The sequence below is a fragment of the Squalius cephalus genome (assembly GCF_949319135.1).
Source record: "Squalius cephalus genome assembly, chromosome: 24".
Lineage (NCBI taxonomy): Eukaryota > Metazoa > Chordata > Actinopteri > Cypriniformes > Leuciscidae > Squalius > Squalius cephalus.
Genome location: NC_137145.1, coordinates 8,968,653 through 8,996,274, shown reverse-complemented (window position 1 = coordinate 8,996,274; position 27,622 = coordinate 8,968,653). Strand labels below are relative to the sequence as shown.

Sequence of the window (27,622 nt, the reverse complement as noted above, 5' to 3'; positions counted from 1 at the left end):
CACAATAAAAATAATTTAAAAAGCTGGAAAATTATCTTTTTTTTAACTCCTGAAGACAATTTTGGTGTTTACACTTTACAGGAACTAACACAAACCATAAAGTGAACAGAGTTCACAAAAATCTCTCCAATTAAGTTTGCATAGGGCACATTCTCACTGTTTTTGCCCAATTCAGCAAACTGTAAAACTTACAATACTTACAATACTAATATTAATAATATCATTTTTAAACGTTAAACCTTTGAGCTTTTATTTTGATGGGTTGCTGGTCAATGGATGCATACACTGCCAGGTTCAGAGTGAAAGCTGTACATCATGTATCATGGGCTGTACATGTGTGGATGAGCATATATCTATTTAATTAAATCAAAGTGTGCATGATTTCAAAATTGCACTAAGCCATGTCGCAATATTGATTCTATTTCGACATATCGTGCAGCCCTAATCTCAATAATAGATTTCTTCTTAATTGACTATAATTTTATTTCCTTCAGGGGAGTTTAAAGAGGACAGCGGCTGTTGGTTCTCCGAGCCCATGAGGCGGGACAGTGGCGGCTTGACTCCGGTGGACCAGATTCCATTACTAGGAGGCTCCCTGCGACCCCACAGCCCTTCCCCTCTGGCTCGACCCCCAAACACACCCTCCACGCCCCTCACCACCTGCCCGTACCCCCGCTACATCCTGTCAGCCGGCGAGGCTCACATCTACCACGGTTACGCAGAGAGTCTGACCGATCCCAGTCCGTATTACACCTCCAGGCCCGTCAGACTCACCGGACACACCTCAACTCCGCCCATAACCCCGCCCTCACGGAGGAGACACCGCCTCAAGCCTCCATGCACCCCTCCTCCTCCTTCCCGAAAAGTTTTGCACCTCCTCCCCAACATCTCGATGACCCGCAGCAAGAGCCACGAGAGTCAGCTCGGCCACCGCATTGAAGACGCGACCACAAACAAGTAGGTCATGAGGAAATGAACCACAGAGTACAAACACTGACGTACTATAAATAGGGAAGTCAAATGTACTTTGTAAAAGTATTTAACACTATAAAGCCTACTGTATCATATTTGATACACACATTTCTTGTTAAACTGTGAGCATCAAATAGGAAACTTCAGGCTTTTGAGAAATGTTTATTTGTACTTCTCTCTATCATCATTGAATTGCATTGCATTAAATGTTTTGCCCGCCCCCACAATAGAAACTACAGAGCTTTGATCATAAAACTATAGATTTAAACATATTATTGGGAGATATAGAGTGACTACTGATATTTATATGCATTTTATGCAAGTAGTCTCCTATACTGTTATAAAGATCTCACTGGTTTACATTGCAAACTATGAGAATTTCTTATTTTTGGCCATATAAATATCATCAACTGCACTAAATTGCATATTTTTGCTCAGTTTGGGCCTCTGGATAAGATTGATGTGTTTTTTCCATCGCGAGTCGTGTATGAGCTCCATTTTCTATATATTTCCATATTATACTGTGTGTGCCACTTAAATGTATCAAATATGATAATTTACAAAAAAAACATGCAAACAATAAAAACTTACAATTTTCAGGCTATTACATTTGTCAGACTTTACAGGGTTAAATCATTTGAATTATTTTACAGTCATTAGAGTCATGCATTTTTCTGTGCAGTGACTAATAGCAATCTGTGATGATGTCGTGACCATTTGCACCAACAATATGAATATAGAATAATGACTCTTTTTGTAAGTGTTTGCCCAATATGGGTGTTTTAACAGCTGAGTCCAATTTTTAGAGTTCAGTAAATTAGTCAAAAGTTTGGACACACTTGACTAAAATGTATCATAATCTTAAAAACCTTTTGATCTGAACGCTTATGCTTAAAGCTGAAAATTAGTAATTAGTATTAGATCAATTTAAATTGTCAATAAATAAAAATGATTAATAATAAATTAATTAAATTATGCTTGCATATGAATTTCTTTATAAACTATTAAATTAATGAATTTGAATGATTACGTGAATTGTACTAAATGGTTGAGTTTGACTACATAGTAATGGAAATATAATATAATATATAATTTTTTTTTATTATTATAAATATTATTATAATATATAAATTATAATAAATACAATTTGAGATGTAAATACATTTTTAAATGTTTATTTTCCATTTAAATTGGCAAATATATATTTTAAAACCAGAAATGCACATGGTCAGCACAGTTATACTAACTAGATTAATGCAATAGTCCCAGAATAGCCAGATATCAGCCGATTAATCGGTCTGACCGATATATCGCTCAGTCACTTTGTGATCCCTCTGAGATCACACTGACTTTTGTTGTTCTTAGGTGTGTGAAGAAGAACAAGCTGTTTCTGAATGTCCAAATTAATGGGAACAGTTGTGAGGACTCTCCATCACGCTCGCCCACTCTCTCTGTAAGGACCCCTGGGGCGGCACCCGCCACGGCCCCGTACACCTTGCCTGGTACACCCACACTACAGGAAGAGCACATCGGTCTGAGGAGTGAGTTCAACAGCACAATTACAGCATTTCAGACACATGCATAGTTCTTGACTGAGGAGAAGATCTTCAATTCAAATAGACCAGACTGCAGTGAAGTGCCTGCTGAATGCTGATCAGACTGAGGTCACAGTTCAACCTCTCAGAGTGAAGAGGAAGCTCTCACCTGCTCTACACACTCAAATACTCCTGCGATCACTGGCGGTTTGCAGGGAGCGGAGTAAATGATTAACCAGCAGCACTTTGTAAAAGCACAGCTGTTTACTGAGCATTTGCTGCTGAGTCTAGACGAGTGTTTGTGTTTGAGGTGGCGGTTATGTTATGTCTAAGGCCCTGTTTGCACCTGGTATTAAGATGCATTTTGATCAGTCGGATCACAAGTGGATGACGCTAAATATAGGTGTAAACAGGGTCAAAGAGTAGGTTTACACGACAACGATGTACTTAAAAAGTTTTTCCTTCACGTACAGACGACAACGTTGTCAAAACGTTACCCAATCCAATGGATCTGCGAAAACGATTAAAATGGCTGTATTCTGCTGCCAGGCCAGTAGATGGTAGCCTGGGAAAGCCCAGGCAACTTCCGGCAAATTTAGATTTGCTCTGCAAGTAGTCTGGCAAAGAGCTCATTCAAGCCCATTTCTAATCCGTCGAAATCGCGGCACCAATCAGAAACGTTGAGGCGCGCTTTACACGGTGACGATCGCTCTGATTGGTTATAGGTCTATCCAATTGCGCCCAGAGGCATTTGAACGACGTCCGTTGGTGAAGCGCACCAACTTTTAAATGCATTATTATATTCAAATTGCAAACACATGAGGACAGTCTCCATGAAAGACCCACTGGCAGATGAACGTGCTACTACATTTCTCTCCGAAACGGTAGGAAATTAAATTAGATTTAATAGAGGATTTTAACTGTGACAAGATGATTGACAGGGCAGTTTAAGTGACAGGATGCACGCGACAGATCCGTCCGATAAAGATGACAAAGTAGTATGTCCCAAAGCTTGCCTACTTTTTTGCTACACATTCAAAAGTAAATACCTTTTCTTCACAAAAAGAGTACATACTTTTATGGCGTAGTGTAACTTAGGCGAATTGGGACGCAGCATATGGCTTTACACGATGACGCTCGCTCTCTGATTGGTTTTAGGTCTATCCAATTGCGCCCAGAGGCATTTGAGCGACGTCCGTTGGTGACGCCCCTTTGGAAATTAGTTATTAATGAAGCTTTGCCAGACCATAACTCAGTTACTACTGAGAATGGTCTGGTTTTAACCTGGCTAAGTAGATGGCAATGTCACTTTGTAAAGAAACACATGTGCCTATAGACTGAAGACGTAATATGCATGACGTCACTGTTTTATAGTTTACACTGAGACGATAGCGGTATCGTTTTCAAAAACTTGCACTTCGTTTTCAAAAGTCTGCGTTTTCAGGCTCCCAAAACGCAGTTGGCGTGTAAATGATTGTAAATGAGCCGTTTCGTGTGTCGTGAAACGTTTTGAGCTTGTCCACTTTCAACCACTTACAGAGGTAATCGAAAGAGCATTCGACCGGATTGCTTTCGTAGTGTGAACGCTCATGTGGTCGAACGTGTTCGAACAGCCACAAAAGACCGCCAACATTATGTGAAACGCACTAGCCAGATGGGATTTAAACTTTGATTTAAACAAGTTTTTATGGAAGATGATGAACATCTGATGATACCAAGCACAATGTTCTCTCACCATTCCTGATTTCTAACACACCCTCACAGCGTTCGGCTGGTCTTGCGGCTGTCAGAGCAGAAACGAAAGCTGTTCGTATGTAAATTGCGCAAGCTTATTTTGTCCATTAGATCGAAAGATCAGAAAAATCCCATACATTTACCCACCCATAGACCCTCCCCTCGAAGAAATCAGTGGTTGAAAGTGGACAAAAGAGACGGATTAAAACACCAGGTGTAAACGAGTATGTGTCTCCCTCATCTACATCGATCCGATCGACTAAAACGCATCTTAATACCAGGTGTAAACAAGGCCTTAAACCGTGTTGTTTAGAAATACTTAATCAAATTAAAGTCATTCAAACTGTCTCTGTCTGTTCTGTTTCTCTCTAGATAATGTTACTGTCCACCGCAGTTCACCTCAGGCTCTGCAGAGAGACATCGGTTTGGCCGTCACTCACAGGTAACCACGCCCCTGTGGGCTTAATTCACCAATCATAAACCGGGTAACACTTTATTTTACAGTGTCCTTGTTAGACATGTACTTACCATAGTAATAACAGTAAGTTATGCATAATTACATGCAACTAACCCTCAACCAAATCCTAATCCTACCTTAACCCTATAGTAAGTACATGTAGTTAATTCATATTACTCAGTACTTAAATGTATAATTACACTGTAACAATGACACCTTAAAATAAAATGTAACCAAAAACTGTTTGTTGAATTATGTCCTGGAGACATAAAGATGTTTGTTTTTATGTTTATAGGTTCTCTACAAAGTCTTGGCTCTCCCAGACATGTCAAGTGTGCCAGAAAAACATGATCTTTGGGGTGAAATGTAAACACTGCAGGTGAGGAAAAAGAAAAACAAGTACTAAGTGGTGAATCTCACAAAGAAATTAGTCATATTTCATATTTCAAAAGATAGTTATTTTGACTGAAGACTACGAGAGCACATGAATTGTTCTTGACAAGTTTTGTGAGATTCACCCAAGGAAACCACACTCGTGAATCGGATGTAAATGTGAACATCACACACTCATGTGTCATCTTTTCTATTTTTAGGTTAAAGTGTCACAACAAATGCACTAAAGAAGCTCCATCCTGCAGAATCTCCTTCCTGCCCAGTAAGTCGATCTCATTTGTTGCTCATATATAAGAACATCAATCATGACAGACATGTTTTTCTAACAATTTCACGTGCGTCTCTCAGTCACAAAGATTCGTAGGACCGAGTCTGTACCCTCAGACATCAACAACCCTGTGGACCGTCCACCTGAAGCTCCACAGTTCGGGACACTACCGAAGGCAATAACAAAGAAGGTACCGATTCCTGTGTGACAGAATGACAAACTAGCATACAACTTGTTCTGTTTTTGTAGTATTCAGTCAGTATGTATATTTTCCAGATTATGCATATAACATACTGTTTTTAAATAGCATGCAGTGTACAGTAAACTCCACAATGTGCAGGATGCTAATATTCCATACTGAACTTAGCCAGAGTCTTTATCAGTTATTCTTGTAATAGAGCATTAAAAGCAGTTGGTTTCTTTCTGGCAGGATCAACCGCCAGCGCTGAATCAACTGGACTCCAGCAGTAACCCGTCCTCCACCACTTCCTCTACGCCCTCCTCTCCCGCCCCCTTCCAGCAGAGCAACCCTCCCAGTGTAACCCCGCCCCCAAACCCCTCCCCAAAGGTTCACCGTGACAACCGCTTCCACTTTCCAGGTAAGCACCTGTAAACACTGACACTGCAATGAACTAATGCATTGATTAATACACAAAAGACATCTGCATTAATCCTGTGTAAAAGAAAGCTGATATTCAGAACTGCATGTAACATTCTAACTCAACATAAAGCATAATGGGACTTCAACTCTAACCTCAGACTGTCTCTCTGTCGGCTTCCTGCCTGTCTTCCTCTCTTCCTGTCTTCCTCCTCTGTGGCAAAGCTGCCTGTTATTTTCAGCACCGACAGCAGTTTATTTTCCCTGGTGAGTTAACAAACACAAAGTCTGTAATGTTCTTCAGCCCTCATAATGACATTGAGGATTCAGTGGTGCAAATTCAATAGACGGTTGTTAAATATTTCAGCGCAGTTACTCTTCAAATGGTGATCAAATGATCGTTATATCATAATATATAAATGCATCGTTATTTAGTATCATATACAGTATAAAGCACTATAATATACACATATCCAGTATAGTACATTTCCATTCTTGCTGTGTAATTTTGCTGTCAGAGGATGAAATATATCCTTAGTCAATGTCTTTTATTTTTATTTTTAATAAAATGTCTATTAGTTAAAGCATATTCCAATAACTTTAATTAAATACAATTATTCAAAAAGGACAATAAATACATATTTTGTCCAATATTGTTCAAATTAATTAGCTACAATTTTAAAGTAATAATGTTATTGTTGAGTAAAACTATTAGTCATTTTTGTGCATTGAAATACAGCTTAAATAAAATAAAATACATATTAGATGAAAAACTTAAACTTGGAAAATGAAAATTAGAAATGAAATGAGCAACTAACATAAGTAAAATAAGTTGAAATACTAGAATGACTAAAACTGAAATAAAAAACATTTAAGCTAAACAGATTTTTTAAGGAAAGCGCTTAAAATTACAAAAAATTTAACACTGAAAATGAAAACTGAAAATATATATATAAAAAAAGCAAATTCAACATATTAATAAATACTATAATATTATATAAATAATACTAAAATAACACTGAACGAAAATTATTCTGAAAAGTCACTGGTGATCCATTAACACCACATTTGCGGGTATAAGGCCTAAATAAAAGTATCTTCCATAAATGTGTGAATTCCCTGTAAGAAACAAAGAATTTCAGCAGATTTACAGCTCCAAAATGGCTAGCAGAGTCTTTTCATCTAGTCTGCAGTGAACTGAACTGACTTTTACAAATCTGAGCAGTGCCTAAAGTAATGTGTTTTGCATGTTTTGCATGCTGGTGTCTGATTTGGTTTTTGCTCAAGAGTAGTTTGTGCTTGTGAGATGAGCTGCACCCTGCTGGTGATTTATGACACTGCATTTTACATTTGAGCAATAATAATATCAGTAATTCTGCATCCTTTCAGAAAGAGATGATTTGTGTACAGTGACCGTGTATAATGTATTCTTTCAAATGTGAAAAGTTGTTCAATATTTTCATGTTGTTCACAGATGTGTGCAGTCCCAGCATCCTTCATTCAGATGGACTCCCAGACACAGTGTAAGCAACTGTGAAATGTACTGCTCAGAAGCATGAATATCCTGCTGCATGTTCTGCATTCAGATAGTGTTTAATTTTTGTGCGCAGAAATGAAATCGATCCGTCGGTGGAGGAGATGCATGCGGAACAAGACGAAGAAGACGACAGAGAGGTGAGACGCGTGTGGAGCTGATTCTGATATGATAATGCTCCCATCGCTGCTTAGAAAACTCACAGTGGCTGGTTCCTCTTGTCTAGGAGCTGGAGGAAGAGGAAGAAGAGGAAATAGAAGCAGAGGAGGAAGAGGATGTAGCGGTGGAAGAGGAAGAAGAAGAGGAAGAGCTCGAGGATGAAGAGGAGGAGGATATGGAAGACCTGAACCTAAGCTCAGAAGGAGAGTATGAAGGAGACGAGCTGGACGACCTGCCCAGCACGCGAGGAGGAACCCACTGGAAGGGTCCCATCTCCCGTAAGGCCAGCCAGACCAGCGTGTACCTGCAGGAGTGGGACATTCCCTTCGAGCAGCTGGATCTCGGCGAGCTCATCGGGAAGGGCCGCTGGGGTCGGGTTCATCGCGGACGCTGGCACGGAGAGGTGGCCATCCGACTCCTGGAGATTGACGGAAACAACCAGGACCACCTGAAGCTCTTCAAAAAGGAGGTGATGAACTACAGGCAGACGCGCCACGAGAACGTCGTCCTCTTCATGGGAGCTTGCATGGCCCCGCCTCATCTCGCCATCATTACCAGGTAACGTCTCAGTTGGGGCTGCCAGATCATGACAAAAATCATAATCACGATTATTTTGGGCAATATTGTAATCATGATTATTCAACACGATTATGGGTCAGATAAAAAAAAAACAGGGCAAATTAGCTTGAGACTGCACTGCAATCACATAAAAGCACCGATGGGAGTGGAATGTTTTACAGGGTGATCTAAAGGCCAGATGCAGCCATGTTCAGCGCAAGATGGGTTAAAGGGATAGTTCACCCAAATTGTTAATTAAAAATTCTGTCATTAATTACTCACCCTCATGTTGTTCCAAACCCGTAAGACATTCATAAACTCACACATCAGTTGTGGTAAACGGAAGCTCAAGCATGTTTGCTTGATGTGTGAGAACCAATGAGGTTCATTCTCGTGTTACGCAGCACGTTTGAGCTTCCCCAGGAACCAATGAGGTTCATTCTCGTGTTACACAGCACGTTTGAGCTTCCCCAGGAACCAATGAGGTTCATTCTCGTGTTACGCAGCACGTTTGAGCTTCCCCAGGAACCAATGAGGTTCATTCTCGTGTTACGCAGCACGTTTGAGCTTCCCCAGGAACCAATGAGGTTCATTCTCGTGTTACGCAGCACGTTTGAGCTTCCCCAGGAACCAATGAGGTTCATTCTCGTGTTACACAGCACGTTTGAGCTTCCCCAGGAACCAATGAGGTTCATTCTCGTGTTACGCAGCACGTTTGAGCTTCCCCAGGAACCAATGAGGTTCATTCTCGTGTTACGCAGCACGTTTGAGCTTCCCCAGGAACCAATGAGGTTCATTCTCGTGTTACGCAGCACGTTTGAGCTTCCCCAGGAACCAATGAGGTTCATTCTCGTGTTACGCAGCACGTTTGAGCTTCCCCAGGAACCAATGAGGTTCATTCTCGTGTTACACAGCACGTTTGAGCTTCCCCAGGAACCAATGAGGTTCATTCTCGTGTTACGCAGCACGTTTGAGCTTCCCCAGGAACCAATGAGGTTCATTCTCGTGTTACGCAGCACGTTTGAGCTTCCCCAGGAACCAATGAGGTTCATTCTCGTGTTACGCAGCACGTTTGAGCTTCCCCAGGAACCAATGAGGTTCATTCTCGTGTTACGCAGCACGTTTGAGCTTCCCCAGGAACCAATGAGGTTCATTCTCGTGTTACGCAGCACGTTTGAGCTTCCCCAGGAACCAATGAGGTTCATTCTCGTGTTACGCAGCACGTTTGAGCTTCCCCAGGAACCAATGAGGTTCATTCTCGTGTTACGCAGCACGTTTGAGCTTCCCCAGGAACCAATGAGGTTCATTCTCGTGTTACGCAGCACGTTTGAGCTTCCCCAGGAACCAATGAGGTTCATTCTCGTGTTACACAGCACGTTTGAGCTTCCCCAGGAACCAATGAGGTTCATTCTCGTGTTACGCAGCACGTTTGAGCTTCCCCAGGAACCAATGAGGTTCATTCTCGTGTTACGCAGCACGTTTGAGCTTCCCCAGGAACCAATGAGGTTCATTCTCGTGTTACGCAGCACGTTTGAGCTTCCCCAGGAACCAATGAGGTTCATTCTCGTGTTACGCAGCACGTTTGAGCTTCCCCAGGAACCAATGAGGTTCATTCTCGTGTTACACAGCACGTTTGAGCTTCCCCAGGAACCAATGAGGTTCATTCTCGTGTTACGCAGCACGTTTGAGCTTCCCCAGGAACCAATGAGGTTCATTCTCGTGTTACGCAGCACGTTTGAGCTTCCCCAGGAACCAATGAGGTTCATTCTCGTGTTACGCAGCACGTTTGAGCTTCCCCAGGAACCAATGAGGTTCATTCTCGTGTTACACAGCACGTTTGAGCTTCCCCAGGAACCAATGAGGTTCATTCTCGTGTTACACAGCACGTTTGAGCTTCAGCAAGAAGCAGTGATCTTCATTTGTGTTCCGAATATGTACGAAAGTCTTACGGGTTTGGAACGACATGAGAGTGATTAATTCATGACAGAATTTTCATTTTTGGGTGAACTATCCCTTTAAGACTTGTTTTTTAGGCGTTAAATAATGGCGCAAATACCAGTAAATTGGCTACCCAAGCCTTAGTAAATCATGTTGCGTGACTTATTTATACTGTCCTGTAAATTTTGCATCTGAAAGGGAAAACCTATAAAAGCATATGCAATAAGGTCAGCCGCAAAAATAACTATAACTATGAAATAACTTTTCATCGGTAACCTTTCACTGCGTGTCTTCAGTGAACACTGACAGTGGTTTTTAAACGTCAAAAGAGGGTTTGTGCTGGCGCAAGCATTTAGTAAACCTGTCCCTATGTGTGGGCGATATGACCAAAACCTTATATGAGTAATTTATTTCATGGTAGCATCAAGTGTGCCGAAAAGTCCTGAAAAGTGACGCCAAAGCGTTTTGATCGCCCTCTGGTGGCTGGCTGCAGTACAGGTCATAAACCCTGCCCTCTCCATCTAATTGAAACAAAAAAATCCAATTCCACTTCAAATATTTTTTTCCAAGGATTGTTTAACTGTCATTTTAGGTAGTTCTTATCACACAGAAGTATGTTCATGTGTTAATTTTTCCAATAAGTTTGGTTTTAGTTATTTGATGCTCTAAAAAGGGTGTGTAACGTCATGATTGACAGCTGTCGTTTTTCTACAGTAGAAATAAGAAGAGACGTGCTGTCCATCTTTTTTTTTTACTGTCTATGGTAGTGATATTTATCAAGTATATTTTGCTGAAAATTAGCCCAAAACATACACGTGGCAAACCGGTCGACAGATGATCTGACAAGCATGTCTTTAATTTCCCCACAGCTTCTGCAAAGGTCGGACGTTGTATTCCGTCGTGAGGGACACGAAAAACACACTGGACATCAATAAGACTCGGCAGATTGCGCAGGAGATTGTGAAGGTAGCGTTTGTGTTTAATGGTGGATGCGTTGTACATCTGTACGGCTTCGTACGATTAAAGTCTTGCTTGTGTTTCCTGTATTTTAGGGGATGGGCTACCTTCATGCCAAGGGCATCGTTCACAAAGACCTTAAATCGAAAAATGTCTTTCATGACACAAATAAAGTCATCATCACTGACTTTGGCCTTTTTGGGATCTCTGGAGTGGTTCAGGAGGGCCGGTAAGTCACTGCGTTAAAGGTGCGTTCACATTTACTGTGTAGGACTAGGAACCCATCGTTTGGGAGTGTCATGTGAAAAAGTTCCCCACGCAGATTTCGCTGATGGTCAAGTTGCCACACTGACTAACAGAAAGCTGCTTGGTTTGAAAGTGACTTCAGTGTGAATTCCCAAAATTTTGCTAATGTGACTCTTGATAATGTGGATTGTTTTCATAAATCAGTTGATAACCGGATCGGTTGTGTTTTTAGACGTGAAAACGAGCTGAAACTTCCTCACGGGTGGATCTGTTATTTGGCTCCGGAGATCGTGCGTAAAATGAGCCCCGGAAACAACGAGGACAGACTTCCGTTTTCTAATGCTGCTGATGTTTATGCCTTTGGGTGAGAAACATACTTGACTTTAGACATAAATGGCCCCCAAACAGAGCAGCGTTGACCTTCTGCCTTCATCCGCACTCTTCAGCACCATCTGGTACGAGCTGCAGGCGAGAGACTGGCCCATCACCTGTCAGCCCGTAGAGGCCACCATCTGGCAGGTGGGCAGCGGAGAGGGCATCCGGAGGGTCTTGGCAGAGATCAACCTAGGAAAAGAGGTCACGGTGAGTGCCACATTTTAAGTTTATTTATTATCTGACACATGCTCAGTAGGATGCAGTGAAATTGTGACTCCACATCACTTTCCACGCCAAGACTCGAACCCAGGCTGCCTGGATGAAAATAAGGTTATGTAACAGCTAGACCATATGGGACAAAGAATAATAATATATTATAATAATTAATCATTATAGTCATTAACATATTATAATTAAGTAATAAGTAATAAATGAAAGCAATTAATAATTACATTGTTTAAAAATAATATTATACAATAATACAAATTGTTTTATTATTCTTATTACATTTTTTTTATTATTTATAATTTTTTAATTTTTTTATTTATGTATGTAGTTAGTTATTTGGTGTCTTTCCACAGCTCAAGGAAACTTGATCAGTCAGATGAATACAATTAATTCGATTAATACAACAAAAAAAAAGCTGACAAAAAAAAAAAAAAAAGAGAGAGAGAATAACATATATCACAGAATAATATCAAAAATATTTTTTTTGCCTGAATGTGTCAATCAGTGCAAAATATCACTGAGGTTAATTTTCATGATTGAATCATGAAAGAATCACTTTCATGATTTCATAGTTTCTTCTTAATGAAGGATAAGATTGATTTGACATTACTTTGTTTTTTTTTATAAATAATCTATAATATTTTATATATCACCCTTCAGCCCTCTCATTTGAACTGACTATAGCTTACTCTGACAGCGATTAGTAAACCGCATCAAATAACATTGAAACACAAAACCAAACATGTCACATTTAGTTTAACATTCATAATCTTGTCTCTTGCTAACCCTTGTGAAAATAGTTCTGTGTTTGATCAATTATTTATATTTAATTTCATGTTACAACAGCGCTCTGTGAGCCACAAAGGATACAAAATGAGGTATCCCAGAAGTTTTCCTTGTAAAACCCATGACTGCTCAATTCCTGTCTGTCCCACAGGAGATTCTGTCTGCCTGCTGGTCATATGACTCCCGTAATCGGCCCACATTCACACAGGTGGCCGACATGCTGGAGAAACTGCCCAAACTCAACCGCCGTCTTTCTCACCCGGGGCACTTCTGGAAGTCTGCAGAGTATGTATCCTAGAATGTGGCACACTGTCAAAAGAGGACAAACAGGTGAAACCTGCACAGTCTGCAGAAACGACAACACACTTCATAAGTGTTGTTTGGTTGGTTACTTCCTGCCTGGTCTTCTCTTCACTAGGAGTATTTTTATCTTGTTCAATTCAGTATTTTTTATCAGCAAAAAATCAATCCATAATCATAAAACAGACATCCCACCTCTCCCGGAAGGTCCAGGAGTCTCCCGCATATTGATAGCGGCTCCCTGACGCCTGCAAATTAAATACAATATCCCGGAAATCGAGCAAGCGAGACAGAAAGCCTGTTTCAACGTGTTTTCGGTGAACCCGATCACAAGTGGTCAGCCAAGACACATTACCGTAACACCTGGTATTATCACGTGTTTCAAATGCATCTTCTGTAACCACTTGTGTTCAGATTTTTAAGAGACCCTCAACTCTTTTTTTCGTCATGCTCAACTTCATAACTTACACTTCCAGCCCACGAATAGAATGAAGAATGAAGAAACGCATGTTAGGCATCTTACGCGAATGACTAAATTAGCTCATAATATATCTATTTTTTATATTAACAATTATAGGGGGGTTGTTGTCATCTCCTGGAAATGAGTTTTTGTTGGGTGGGACGTCTGATACAATATTATTTAAATAACAATACTAATTATTATTATTATTCATAATAATTAATTACAACAATAATAATAATCCTTCCATCCATCCATCCATCCGTCCTTTAAACCGCTTGTCCTATGTAGCGTGACAGGGAAACTGTGAAACACCCTGGATGGATGGCCAGCTAATAATAATAATCATATTATATATATATATATTATATAATACTTTCCCACATTCCTTATTAATCCTAAAAGTGCATTAAAGGAATAGTTGACTTAAAATTATTTACTCACCCTCAAGTTGTTTCAAACCTGTATGAAATTCTTTCTTCTGCTGAACACAAAGGAAGATATTTAGAAGAATGTCAAAGTGTTGATCCATCAACTGTTTGGTTGACGACATTCTTCAAAATATCTTCCTTTGTGTTCAGCAGAAGAAAGAAATTCATACAGGTTTGAAAAACTTGAGGGTGAGTAACTGATGACAGAATTTTCATTTTAAAGGTACAATATGTAAGAATTTTGCATTAAAATATCCCATAATCTCAAGGCCAGTGTTATATATTTTGTTAAGTTGATTACTTACAATATCCCAAATGTTTCCAACTATTTTTAAATCGTGAGAAAATTGCGATTTTAACCAAGGAAACGGGGCGTTAGAGCAGGGGGGAGCTGGGAGTCGCCAGTCAATTGCATCATATCCGCGTTACCCTCGGTTTCCGCTCGTACTGCGTGGAGTCCTGGACAAATGCGGAAGTTGTAGTTGTAGCGTCTATCAAGCAACAAACGTTAGCTTGTTTCTTGCAGTCGTTATGGAACACAATTATTCTTTACTGATTGCAGCTGGTTCTGTCGACAAAGCATGCTTAATTTTTATATTTTCCAAATGTAGCATTCGGTAATAGTTATGTTTATGTAAGGGAAGTATTATTGCTTTAGGTTTGTGTTTATTGACATTGTTTATCACGTCTGGTGTTTATGGCCATGTATATAAATATAGCATGTGTTATACACAAAGATTAATCAGTATTTTGGCAAATGATGTGGGTATGTTCGAATGTACTTTTACAACAATTGTTTAGAACACGTAAAACTGCGACGTAAAATATCACAACAATGAATTCGACATACAGTAACATCTATGATAACCAATTTAGTATTAAACCTTACTTTTCTTGCGGTTAATTCATTTGAATGAAATAAAAGTGTGATGAGGTTCAAGAGTCAGGAAGGAAGAAGACAGGGGTCAGCGTGACTGGTACTTTATTAAAATAAAGCAAAACAAACAAAAGTCGTGCACAACGCGCATTCACCGTGGCAACCCTGACGGCACAAAACAGTTCAAAAATGAGAGCTCGGATCCACCGGTTTTCTTTCTCTGCGTCCAATTTTCTCTCCAGTCTCTCTCTCGTTCCAGCGCGCGGCTTATAAGCGGTCTCTCCACGCGGATCACAGCAATAAGACACAGGTGTTCGTCATTTGCACATGACCTACTTGCTCGTCTCTTCTCTCTCTCATTACAGACCGCGCTGAACCCACTGATCTATATAGAATGTCATAACACGCCCCTCTCGCCACAGAAAGCATGTCATTATAAAAATAGAACTTAGCCTCATCCATGAAAATGATTTTTCGATTCCCGTCTGACTGATTTACATCCACGGTGGAGTTTAAAACGACAGTTCCCATCATTCCACGCTCATTCACATCGTCATCAAGCTACGCCGTTGTTGTTGTTTGGAATGTAGCGCCCTCTAGCGGCAAAAATTCTTGCATATTGTACCTTTAAGTGAACTATTCCTTTAAGTAATGTATTTCCACTTAAAATGAAGCTTTCTTGTTTTATATGGAGACTCCAGTCATATCTGTAATCTGTTGTATTGTGTATATAAAGGTGGTCCATCAGTGTAGCTGCCATCTTGAAAGCAGATGACTAGCCAAATGCTATGTAGTTTATTCTTGTAAATCCCCTCCATGGAGCCAAACCTGGACCCCCTGGTACCCTCCAGCATACTTTATCAAATTCTGTCCTACTGCTGATTTCCTCTCCTACTGTAAATTCATAACTCTAGAACTATTGCTTTCTCTCTCTAATCTGCTTCTTTCTTTTTTTGTCTATCGTTTATTTCTTGTTGTCGTAGGTTGTAGCCACGTGCCTGAAACATGAGCAATGCAAAACACAATTCCTGGCCCTGCCTTGCATGCCTGCTGAAAGCCTGACCTCTTCTGGACTTACAAACTAACATCGCCTGCTGTTCCGTCTCTATCTCTCTTTGGTTCTGCGGGTGGTGGGATGGGGGACCGCCGTGGCGACGCGTAAAATGAAAACGCTTTGCCTTTTTAAAATTCCTATTCCTACTATTATTTTCGGAGTGTGCGACTGGTTCTCTCTTCCCATCCTGCTCCGGTTTGTGACATCACGTGACGCATTTCCTGTCAGATTCGGAGGATTCAATGACACTGCAATGAAGATGTTCTCCTTCTCCTTGTTCTCTCTCTCTCTCTCTATCTCTCTCTCTCTTGGTGCCTCTTAGTCCTGTGTGACATGCGCTGATTCTGTCTCTGATTGGCTCGCCTGGTTCATACTAACACACCTTTAGTTGTCACTCCTTCTCCATGCTGTCCGATAGTAGACGTTTTGTTTCGCAAAAGATAATGTTCTTGATGAAAAATGATTGAGCTGTGAGGTTCTAACAAAATGTGGTGTGGGTTATTGAAGGGCCATTTCTGAGTACAGATTGCGAAAATGAGCCAAAGAGAAGCATGTGCATCTTCTCACCAGACTATAGGTCCTGATTTTCCACTGCGAAGATGCTGAACGCTTGCATTAAAGTGAGATTTCGATGAACCCAGCAGAACAGTGTTCCATAAGTTGTGTAAACATGAACTCTCATGTGTGTTTGTGTGTAACGTGCGTGTTTGTAACGTTGTGTATGTGGAAGGGTGCGTGTTTGTTTGTTTTGTGAAAGACTGGACTTTGTGGTTTGGAAATATCAATGACAATGTCAAATATTTATGTATAAATATGGTTTATTTATTGTACATTCAATTAACAGAATTCTTTTAATATTTATATGGACATTTTATATAAATATAAATAAATATATATATACTGTACATCATGACATTTTGAATAGGTACTGCTGTGCTATCCCAGATGTAAATATTCTTTATATTTTTTCATGTAAAAAAAAAAAAAAAGCAAAAAAACAACAACAAACAAACATGGAAACTTTTTTTAGAATGGGTCGATACATGTCATGTACAGTCATATTTTTGTATTGCATGTGGCTACTGTACACAGTGTCTGTTCTCATCCTTGAAAGACAATAAAATCGAGCTTGTCACGTGACTGTGTTCAGATCTATACACGTTAGACATTTTTGAAAAGGATCCCATCCCGGGGATTTGCAGAGACTTGTGATGTGATGTCAGGCGGGATGAAATGGGATAAGTCTAAATTGTTTCTCATATCGCAGTAGACACAGAATGTGCTTAAAGTTGAAGTACACAAGTTGTCCATGTTGTAAACCCTACATTATGGGGACAAAATGTCCCCACAAAGATGGCAATATCCAAAATCCTTGTCCTTTTGGGGACATTTTTTGGTCCCCATCAGGAATACAGCTTATAAATCATATTAAGTGATGTTTTTTGAAAATGTAGAAAGTTTTCTGTGATGGGTAAAGTTAGTGTAAGGGGATAAGATATACAGTTTGTACAGTATAAAAGTCCTGTCTATGAAAAGTCCCCATAAAACATGAAAACAACGTTTGTGTTTCAACATCCTACATGAAATATAACACTAATCTACAATTTAGTGGGGAATGGTGGACAAATATACAACAATTGCCTCAGAGACTGTCATTGTAAACACATAACCATAAGTTAATTTGGACAGTTTTATATACATTTATAACGATGAAAATAACTCGTGTCGTTGGAGACTTTATTTGCGGGGGAAAACAGACAGTGTTTATGCCAGTAATGACCTCTAGGGGTCAGTGTTACACTGTCTCACTGCAGGAAGTCCATTCCATAACTGGAAACGGGGTCAAGTGTACCAATGCACTGGTTCACACAACTTAACTAGCATAGTGAAGCCCTTGCCTTTGCACATATTCTTTAAAAAGTTGCTTTGATAGCTCTTTAAAAAGGATTTTCCTCTTTCAAGACTGTAACCAAGCATATATTCAGAATTTTATGCAACTATCAGTTTAAGACCGTTCTGCCATTGATATACATAAAAAAAACAGATTCGGTGACAGTCACAGAACTCCCTGGGTTTCTATTCTATTTCTAACCCTGCAGTTTTATATACTGATTAATAAATAAAGACCATTTTGTTTTTATTTATTAATTAATATGGCCTATCATTCAAGAGCAGTGAGTTTTGCATGTTTAGCCTATTTCAGGGCATTCAACTGTCAGTGAGTAAATGAACTGTCAAAAACCCTGTGAACCCAGCAGCTTGTTGCCAGCAGTCCATATTCTTGTGAATACCATGACTACTAGATCTGGAGACTCTTGAGAAACTGTCCATTCACTGTTTCCACTGTGGAGGTTTGAGCTTCAGGGCTCTTCACAAAGGTTTGCTTTGTGTCTCGAGGCAGCTTCTAATTTCTCTGTGTCTGAGAGCATTCACTGTTCTGCATCGACCATGCTGTTTCCGGCATCTCTTTGAGTTTTACTCACACAGCGCCTCGCACTGCCTGCAACAAGCTGCTCTTTCTTCTGCTCTCTCTCTCTCTCTCTCTCTCTCTCTCTCTCTCTGCATTTCCCCAGATTCGTGAATCTGTTTCCTTTACAGCATGTGACTGGAAAGAAGAGACTTGGAGTGTTTGCTTTTACACAAACTAAAATATATTTTACTTTCCAAGTTTAGACCTATAAAGTGGCTTTATTTAACATTTACTTTATTTTTAACATAAAAAAAGAAATGTCACGCACAAGCTTCATGTTACATTATTATTTGTTTACTTATTGTGTATATTTGCGGATTAGGTCCTATAAAAACATTGCTCAGAAAGTGTGAAATGAGGGGTTGTTAGATTTAGAGCTAAAAAACTATATGAATATGTATAATAAAATAGTCATTTTCTGGTTTGTGACTGCTCTCTCTCTCTCTCTCTCTCTCTCTCTCTCTCTCTCTCTCTCTCTGAATTTTAGTCTCAGTTTTAATGAATAATGAATTTTATGGTATAATTTTTTTCTCTCTTAATTAATTTCACGTCCAATGTTATTCTTATTATAAACAATAGTCATGGCAATACCATAGTATTTATAGGAGGCCTATAGTTTTATTAAAAAAAATAGAATTTAATAACATATAAACATATAAATATGTATACATATATAAAAATAATAAAATACATAAATACACAATCTCTCTCTCTCTCTCTCTCTCTCTCTCTCTCTCTCTCTCCCTCTGCTGGCGCATGCGCACTCGTGTTCTCATCTCTCATCTGCACCGCTGTGCTGCTGCTGCTTCGCTGGATCTGAGGATTCAAACTTCCGGCACTGTCATGGCGGCATGCTGCTGTTTCTGACACCGACCAGACCGAATACCAAGCCGCCCCTCGTTCGGCCCTCAGCGCGGCACGGATCGAGGAGCGCAGGGGTCGCGGACCGCGGAAAAGGCGTCCTCTCCTCCTCCTCCTCCTCCTCCTCCACTTCATCATCATCATCTTCATCATCATCAGTGGCGGAGGTGCAGGCGTGAGCGGCCATGGCGGCGCAGAAGCCCGTGGAGTGGGTCCAGGCCGTCATCACCCGATTCGACGAGCAGGTCAGAGCTCATCTAAACATCTCTGAACGCTTCGTCTGCACGGATGCGCATTTACGCAGCTGCCGCCGCCGCAGCGCATCCGTGCAGAAACTCATTCTGATGCTGTCATGTTTATGTCCCTTAACAACGTTAAAGCCATGGGACGGGACTAATCTAGCAGGACATGTTGCTCAGGATCCTTTTCTAAACCTGGAACCACATTCTTGTCAACCCTAAACCTAAACAACCCCTACTAACCTAAAATCAGAGGGCAAGGGTTCATTTTGGAAATCTTTCCTTTCAACCAATCACTGACCACTGATTTTAGGTTTAGAGTTGCGTGCCTGTCAACCAGTTATTATAAAAAAAAATCATTAGAAAAAATCAGAGAGCAACGATTGGAAATACATCTTATTGACCAATCACTGTCCTTGGACTATGTGCCCCTCAAGCCAAAATTTGACCACCATAACCTTAATCACATTTTATTTACACGACAACGATGTAGTAAAAATAGCAAAGTTTTTCCTTTGTGTTGTTTGTGTACAGACGACTACGTCAAATCGATCCCCTTCACACAGATCCGCGAAAAAAATTAAAAACGCTGTATTACTCATGTCAGGCCAGTAGATGGCGATGTCACTTTGTATAGAAAAACTGTACGCCTGAACACGTAATACGCATGCGCATGACTTCACCGTTTTCACAAATTCGTGTTTTTGTAGTTTACACAGAGATTATAATAACGGTATCGTTTTCAAAAACTAGCACTTTGAAACAAGTTTATGTTTTCAGTTGTTGTGTAATTAAATGGGCAAAACGCATAAAAAGTTTGAGAAGGTGAGAAGAATAACAATCCGAATTAATGTCGGCATGAAACTAAAGTCGCGATAGCAAGCGAATGAAAAGGCTTCTCATACAAGAACAATTTTATTCTGGGACTTGATTTTGTCCATCAGGAATTGATTTGATTATTCGATCATTGTGGTTTGCTATTGCTGTGATGTCATGTGAGTGACAGCTTGCCCCGCCCTCGCGCCAGTAAACATGTCATTAGAGAAGAGATGTCACTGCAAGAGGGAGGGGAAGGTAATTTGATAGCACATGACTACTGCAGTATTCCATAAAAAACAAGAATTTTGATTTCATGGTGACTTTAACCTAAAAGAGTAAGAAAAGAAGAAGTGAAAAAAGGAGAGGGCACACATGAGGATGAAAAATATGAAGAAATTTTGTCACACATGATACATTTTCTAGATGTTTTGATTGCTCTCTTATAATAGACTTTGAGATTGTACCTAAATACAAATTCAATTCTTGCTTAAAGAGAACAATTCTTACTTATAGTTTTGGACAAAGCATCACAAAACGAGCAGGAAGTAAATTTCGATAGTTTAACATTTGGTCGATTTTTTTGTCTAAACATTGTACAAATATCATAAAAACAGTGTATTCCATGCATACTAAATAGTAAATGTCACAAAAACATGTGAGTAAGGTTAATTCATAAGTCAGGGACTATTTTAATGCTGAACAAACACTACAAAATCTTCCAGATAAAAATGCATGTATGAAACAGATGTCTTGTTGACATACGTTAGCTATAGAGGGTCGAATTACGGCTAAGATTGCTTGAACATGTCCTGTTTTGTTGCTCCAGGAACGTCATCACATCGTGTGAGATGAAGGTTAGCGTTCATACTGCTTTTTATACTTTATGTTGTGTATATGTTCATACTTTACATATTTTGTGTCCCACAAGTGAACCAACCTCATTGCTGACCCTTGATTGATCCACACAGCTTCACTTTCTCATTTTAAAAGCTGATTCGTCAGTTTAATATCTCTTCAGAGTTATTAAGTTACTTCAGATGGTTTCAGTGAGGTATGTTGTGTGGTGTTAAGTGTGATAGCTGTAGTATCTTATGCAATGATGACTCTCCCTCTTTAGTGTGGATTCTACTGGTTCAAACCTGCAGTCGTACTTATGAAACAAGTTTTAAGTTAGAAATATAACCCATTGTTTACCACAGATAGGTGAAAGCCTGTGAATGGTTAAACTAGTATGTTTCATCTTATTTTGGTAGTTTGGCCTCTGTGTGTACAATGTTTTAACGTGTTACATCATGTCTTGAAGTCTTTGACTAAAATTCGACTAGACACCAAATAAACATTGACAGACTTAACAGACTGCCATCTTTGAAACAGAATGATGTCGTTTTGAAAAGATATCGTGTCATTATTTACTCATCCTCATGTTGTTTCAAACCCATATGACTTAATGGAGTTTCTGGTAGGATTTTCTTCAAAAAGTTGTGGGTCAATGTTGACAGCATTTACGTTGTGGGGTGAACTGTCTCTTTGAGAGCATAAGTCTGTGAGATTCAGGAGAAATATGATGTTTATGAGCAGGTTAAACTGGCAACACATGAAAAATATATCAGTTTAGAAGGTACTTCAGTTGTTTCTGCCCCCCAATGGTTGCTAACGGTACTGCAACAACAAACGCTTTTGAAAACGGTCTTTCCATGAGTCTTAGCTAAATTAGCCTTATTACTTTTGGTTGCTAAATACCAGATTAGGTGGCGTACAGTATATACACACAGATCAGAGTGTTTGAGAGTTTCAGAGGGTGTTCAGCCAACAGGTGGAGACGGAGGGGTCTTGTTGAAGGGGTCAAGGGTGGCTTGTGGGCTGTTGGGATCATTGCAGTTTGATTGAGGTTCAGCGGAGATTAGGGGTGTTTAGCGATGCTAAGCCTAACCTCTGGATAATCCCAAAAAGAGATTTTGTGCCACCGATTGGTTTTTAGCAAGTTCCAGACTTGCTCTTTGAAATCGAGATTTTTGCTATAGTGTTTGCTTTGTTGTATCCCAGCAAGCACCTTTTTCATATTGATTAAAGAAATATTTTCACCTTCTAAATGATTCTGTCATCATTTGCTCACTCTCATGTGAATGTTTGAAGAATATCCTGGCTACTCTTTTACATACACTGGAGGTCAAAAGTTTGGAATAATTATGTTTTAAAAGAAGTCTCTTCTGCTCACCAAGGTTGCATTTATTTGATCAAAAATTCAGATATTTATTTTGATATTTATTCAGATACTTTTTTAATATATTTTAATCTATTCTGTTATTGTATTAAATGTATTCTTTAATTTTATTCTTGTGATGGAAACCTGAATTTCCAGCATCGTTACTCCAGTCTTCAGTGTCAGATGATCCTTCAGAAATCTTTGTAATATGCTTATTTAGTGTCAATTATTATCAATCATGATTGCTGCTCAATTATTAATAATGGGTCTTACTATTATCAATGTTGAAAACAGTTTTTGCTGCTTAATTTTTTGTGTAAACTTTTCAGAATTCTTTGATAGATGGAAAGTTCAAAAGAACAGCATTTATTTGATATTAATAATGTCTTTACTTTCATTTGAATCAATTTAGTGAATCCTTTTTTTGCCTTTACAGGAATAAATTACATTTTGAAATATATTAAAATAGATTTATTTTAATAATAATTAACAGTATTACTGTTTTTACTGTATTTTTGATTAAATAAATGCAGACTTGGTGAGCAGACTTCTTTCAAAAAATGATTCCAAACTTTTGACCATTTATAATGAAAGAAATGGTGACTGGACTGTCAAGCTCCAAAATTACAAAAAAGACAACCATTAAAAGTGGTTCATATGACGCATGCAGTGTATTGCAAATCTTCGGAGGCCATTGATAGTTTTGTGTGATTAAAAGTCACTATTCACTCTGATATCTCTCCTCCAGTTTGTGAACACAAACACATTCCGAATGCATGTTTGTTCATGAACACAGTCTAACTGTGCATGTTTGTTTGTTTTTAGCTTCCTGTGAAAGTCGGCTTGCAGAACACACACACTAAAATCAGCACAGAACACAATAAGGAATGTCTGATCAACATCTCCAGGTACAAATTCTCCCTGGTCATCAGTGGACTCACCAACATACTGAAGAACGTCAATAACATGGTGAGTACATACACACAATAAACATTTACAAACAGACTATATATATATATATATATATATGTGTATATATATAGACATATATATATATAGACATATATATGATATATATAAATTTAACAATATATACACACACATATTATGCAAACAAACTTTTATGTTAGAAGCGATTAATCGATTTGACAGCACTAAATATTTTATAAAATGTACATTACCGTTCAAAAGTCGGTGTTTGGTGTCAAAAAAACATACAGTAAAACAGTAATATTGGAAAACATTATTACAAGTTAAAAGAATTGTTTTCTGTTTTGATTTATTTTAAAATGTAATTTATTCCTGTGATGTTAAAGCTGAATTTTCTGCATCCATTATTTCTTCAGTGACACATGATTCTTCAGAATTTTTTTTGTTATTTTCTTATATCTTTATTGATCCTATATATCAACATTATTCCATGTATTTATGACGGCTATTGAAAAAATATTGAGGCCAGAGATACTGTGAGCGTTTGTTAGACTGTCGAAGATGTTTCTGTTAGCTGGAGTTCTATGGCAGAGAATTTGGGGATCTCTCTCTCGCTTAGTTTGTCATCTCTCTCTCTTACAGCGAATATTTGGGGATACTGCGGAGAAGAACCTTTACCTCTCCCAGCTTATCATCATGGACACACTAGAGAAATGCCTGGCAGGGGTGAGAGACGGCTGCAGACCCTTTCATTGTGTCTCATCTCCGTGATCTGTCACTGTTGTGCCATTATTGCTTTTTCAACATCATTTTGAGGTTCTGAGAAGCACATCTAGCTGTTGATGAATCCCATAAATGTCTCTTTCTCTATTAGCAACCAAAGGACAGCATGCGTCTTGACGAGACGATGCTCGTGAAGCAGTTATTACCCGAGATCTGTCATTTCATCCACACGTTCCGTGAGGGAAACCAGCACGCAGCTGAGCTGAGGAACTCAGCCTGTGGGGTTCTGTTCTCTCTGAGCTGCAGTAATTTCAGCGCTGTCTTCAGCCGCATCTCCACCAGGTGCTTGTGACTGGATGAAGGAATGAATGTATCCGTAATGGATTTGATCTTTCTGACTTCTGTCTGTCTGGTTCTCTGCAGGTTGCAGGAGCTGACCGTCTGCTCTGAGGATAACGTAGACGTGCATGACATCGAGCTTATCCAGTACATCAACGTGGACTGTTGTAAACTCAAACGCCTACTGCAAGGTTTGATAGACTCAAACTCAAGCTCTAATACTATAAAATATTATAGGCAGCAGGAAAAAAAAGTCAAATAGTTAGAGTAAATCTTTTCTCCTTGCAGAAACTGTGTTCAAATTTAAAACCTTGAAGAAGCCAGCCCAGTTGAGTGTCATTTACAATTTAGAGAAGGTAGGTGGAATTATTATTATTATCATTATTAACATATGAAAACACATTGCAGCAATGTGACTCTTTAATAACAATATAATTACTATTTTAAATTGTGTTATTTTATTTTATTATTATATTATAAAGAATTGCATTTATTGCCTTAATAACAATATAAATGTTAAAACGAGTATTATAATTTATGCATTATTATTATGGTCCGAACTGCTACTCCTGTCACCTGATACATGAATACATTTCTCACATTAATAGAATTAAAGGTACAGTAAGCGATTTCTGAGAAACGCTGTCGGAAGTGGATCAAACAGAGCGCCACAACACACTTGTAGCCAATCAGCAGCAGGGGGCGTGTCCACTCATGATGGAGGAGAGAGAGTGAGCAAGAGGGAGATTTGAAGATAGACTATAGAAAGAGAGACATTACAAAAGAGAAATGGTCAGAGGAATATCACTGGACAAAAAAGTGTGCATTTTTGGGGCGGAGCAATGAAGGGAGGGGTGTGTTTGTTTGGGTTGATTTCAGATATCAAGTGTTTTTCAGAAATCACTTCTGCACCTTTAAATGTTTTGTTTAAATGTTTATGTTCTGTGTTTTTTATGATTTGGTGGTGTTTGTATGAAATTCACTCTGCTGCCACCTAGTGTTGTCCTGTCTCAGTGCAGCAAACATCTGCAATGTGTTTTTAAAAAATAAAAATAAAAAATCGATTGCATTTGTAGGCGTTCTGGAACTGGGTGGAGAATTATCCTGATGAATTCACCAGACTGTACCAGAGGCCTCAGGCGGACATGGCTGGTGCGTCCACTGAAAAACTCACTGTAACTGTACCATAACAATATGCTTTGGAGAGGATGTGTGAATCTGATGTGTGTGTCTTTTAGACTGTGCTGAGAAGCTGTTTGATCTAGTGGATAGTTTTGCTGAGAGTACGAAGAGGAAAGCAGCTGTTTGGCCTCTGCAGATCATCCTCCTCATCCTCTGTCCTAACATCACACAAGACATGTCCAGAGACACGTCAGATGACTCTAAATACAACAAGGCAAGTATAAAAAAACATGAACTTGTGAAGATCTTCTCTTGATTTTTATTGTTCTTAAATTATAATACCCACTGGTAGACAGATTAAATATGCAATTATATTGTAGTATTGTGTTAAGCAAATTTAAAAAGTAAAGTAAATTTAGTCACCTTCAAATGATTTAGGTTATTTTCATTTCTATGGCACATTTTATGCTATAGAAATAAATGTGAATTAATGAATGTTATTTATTTTATTTTATTTATGAACACACACACACATACATATATAGCATTATATAAGCCACAGACAAAAGCCATATCAGGAATTTGAGCCTCACTAATATAGTAAAAACATGTACACACACCCTCTCTCACACACATGCTCAAATTAGACAGCTACATCACATAGTTAACAGTTTATAAACAGTTTGATGGCCATACTTTTTGTCAAATTAATATTAGACCAGTAACCATAATTAGATTCTTCCTAAACTATTAATGTGCTGTTGTTTTCTCCCTGTAGAAACAGTTTTTGGAGAATCTACGGAAAGCCTTGACTGGTCACGGTGGAAGCAAACAGCTGACAGAGAGCGCAGCCATCGCCTGCGTTAAACTGTGCAAAGCGTCCACGTATATCAACTGGGAGGATCACTCTGTTATCTTCCTGCTGGTGCAGTCCATTGTCATGGATCTGAAGGTATGGACAAATATGGCTCTTGTATGATCAGAGAATTATTAACTTTGTAAACTTGACATATGAAATATAGTCAGAAAAAAATATATTTTTTTAAATAAAACAGTTTATTCAATTCAATTCAATTCAAATTTATTTGTATAGCGCTTTTCACAATACATATTGTTTCAAAGCAGCTTTACAGAAAGTGCATTTCAGAAATGTACATAGAAAAATACAGTTAGTTAATCAAGTATTAATTTAGGGCATAACATATCGACGGCGTCGAGTCGTCTTTTCACGGGTGTTGGGGCATCTGAAGTTTCCATGAGAGGCTGGATACAAACTGGAGCTGACGAACTAATGTCCCGAGATAACAACAGATAAGCAGATGGGAAATAATTAGCGTAGCTGCTGTTCATAATATTAATGCATTTGATCCGATTTAACTGTAGTATAAAAGGTAAGTATTATGTGAATGCTTGGCTAAAGAGATGCGTCTTTAATCTAGTTTTAAACTGGGACAGCGAGTCTGAGCCTCGAACAATATCAGGAAGGCCATTCCAGAGTTTAGGAGCTAAATGTGAAAACGCCCTCCCTCCTTTAGTGGACTTAGATATCCTAGGAATGACCAGAAGCCTCGAATTTAGTGATCTTAAAGAGCGCGATGGATTGTAGGGCGATAGAAGTTCCGTTAAATACCCAGGAGCTAAACCATTTAGGGCTTTATAGGTCATTAGTAATACTTTGTAGTTGATACGGAACTTAATAGGTAACCAGTGTAGAGATGATAAAATTGGTGTTATATGATCATATTTTTTTGACTTAGTAAGAACTCTAGCAGCTGCATTTTGGACTAACTGTAGCTTGTTTATTGAGGATGCAGGACAACCAGCTAATAAAGCATTACAGTAATCTAGTCTAGAGGTCATGAATGCATGAACTAACTTTTCTGCATCAGAAACAGATAGCATATTACGTAGCTTAGCAATGTTTCTAAGGTGGAAAAAGGCTGTTCTTGTAACATATGAAATATTATTTTCGAAAGACAAGTTGCGATCTAGTATAACACCCAGGTCTTTTACTGTAGTGGATAAAGTAACAGGACATCTGGAAAAAAAAAAGATT

General features: G+C 39.0%; 2 protein-coding genes across 3 annotated transcripts in view; both read left to right on the top strand.

The window, feature by feature from the left end:
* The window catches only part of ksr1a (kinase suppressor of ras 1a), a gene marked incomplete at its 3' end in the record, with an annotated part of 33,346 nt that extends 16,608 nt beyond the window's left edge, over positions 1–16,738 (top strand). Inside the window, exons 4-20 of one of the 2 annotated variants that reach the window (XM_079861074.1) lie at positions 495–957; positions 2,338–2,513; positions 4,614–4,683; positions 4,994–5,077; positions 5,292–5,353; positions 5,440–5,549; positions 5,790–5,958; positions 6,183–6,224; positions 7,432–7,480; positions 7,568–7,631; positions 7,718–8,208; positions 11,016–11,112; positions 11,199–11,332; positions 11,582–11,713; positions 11,796–11,931; positions 12,890–13,023; positions 15,790–16,738. In XM_079861074.1, the coding sequence (XP_079717200.1) occupies positions 495–957; positions 2,338–2,513; positions 4,614–4,683; positions 4,994–5,077; positions 5,292–5,353; positions 5,440–5,549; positions 5,790–5,958; positions 6,183–6,224; positions 7,432–7,480; positions 7,568–7,631; positions 7,718–8,208; positions 11,016–11,112; positions 11,199–11,332; positions 11,582–11,713; positions 11,796–11,931; positions 12,890–13,023; positions 15,790–15,796 (2,420 nt within the window). Of the gene's footprint in view, positions 1–494; positions 958–2,337; positions 2,514–4,613; positions 4,684–4,993; positions 5,078–5,291; positions 5,354–5,439; positions 5,550–5,789; positions 5,959–6,182; positions 6,225–7,431; positions 7,481–7,567; positions 7,632–7,717; positions 8,209–11,015; positions 11,113–11,198; positions 11,333–11,581; positions 11,714–11,795; positions 11,932–12,889; positions 13,037–15,789 lie in introns of those variants that run through there. The other variant, XM_079861073.1, reaches the window with a different exon arrangement.
* A 2,374-nt stretch (positions 16,739–19,112) lies between these two features.
* nf1b (neurofibromin 1b) overlaps positions 19,113–27,622 on the top strand; it is a 58,716-nt gene continuing 50,206 nt past the window's right edge. Inside the window, exons 1-9 of the mRNA XM_079860588.1 lie at positions 19,113–19,436; positions 23,278–23,421; positions 24,025–24,108; positions 24,257–24,447; positions 24,529–24,635; positions 24,733–24,800; positions 25,521–25,596; positions 25,683–25,840; positions 26,345–26,518. Coding sequence (XP_079716714.1) covers positions 19,377–19,436; positions 23,278–23,421; positions 24,025–24,108; positions 24,257–24,447; positions 24,529–24,635; positions 24,733–24,800; positions 25,521–25,596; positions 25,683–25,840; positions 26,345–26,518 — 1,062 coding nt within the window. The 5' untranslated portion in view covers positions 19,113–19,376. The remainder of the gene's footprint in view (positions 19,437–23,277; positions 23,422–24,024; positions 24,109–24,256; positions 24,448–24,528; positions 24,636–24,732; positions 24,801–25,520; positions 25,597–25,682; positions 25,841–26,344; positions 26,519–27,622) is intronic.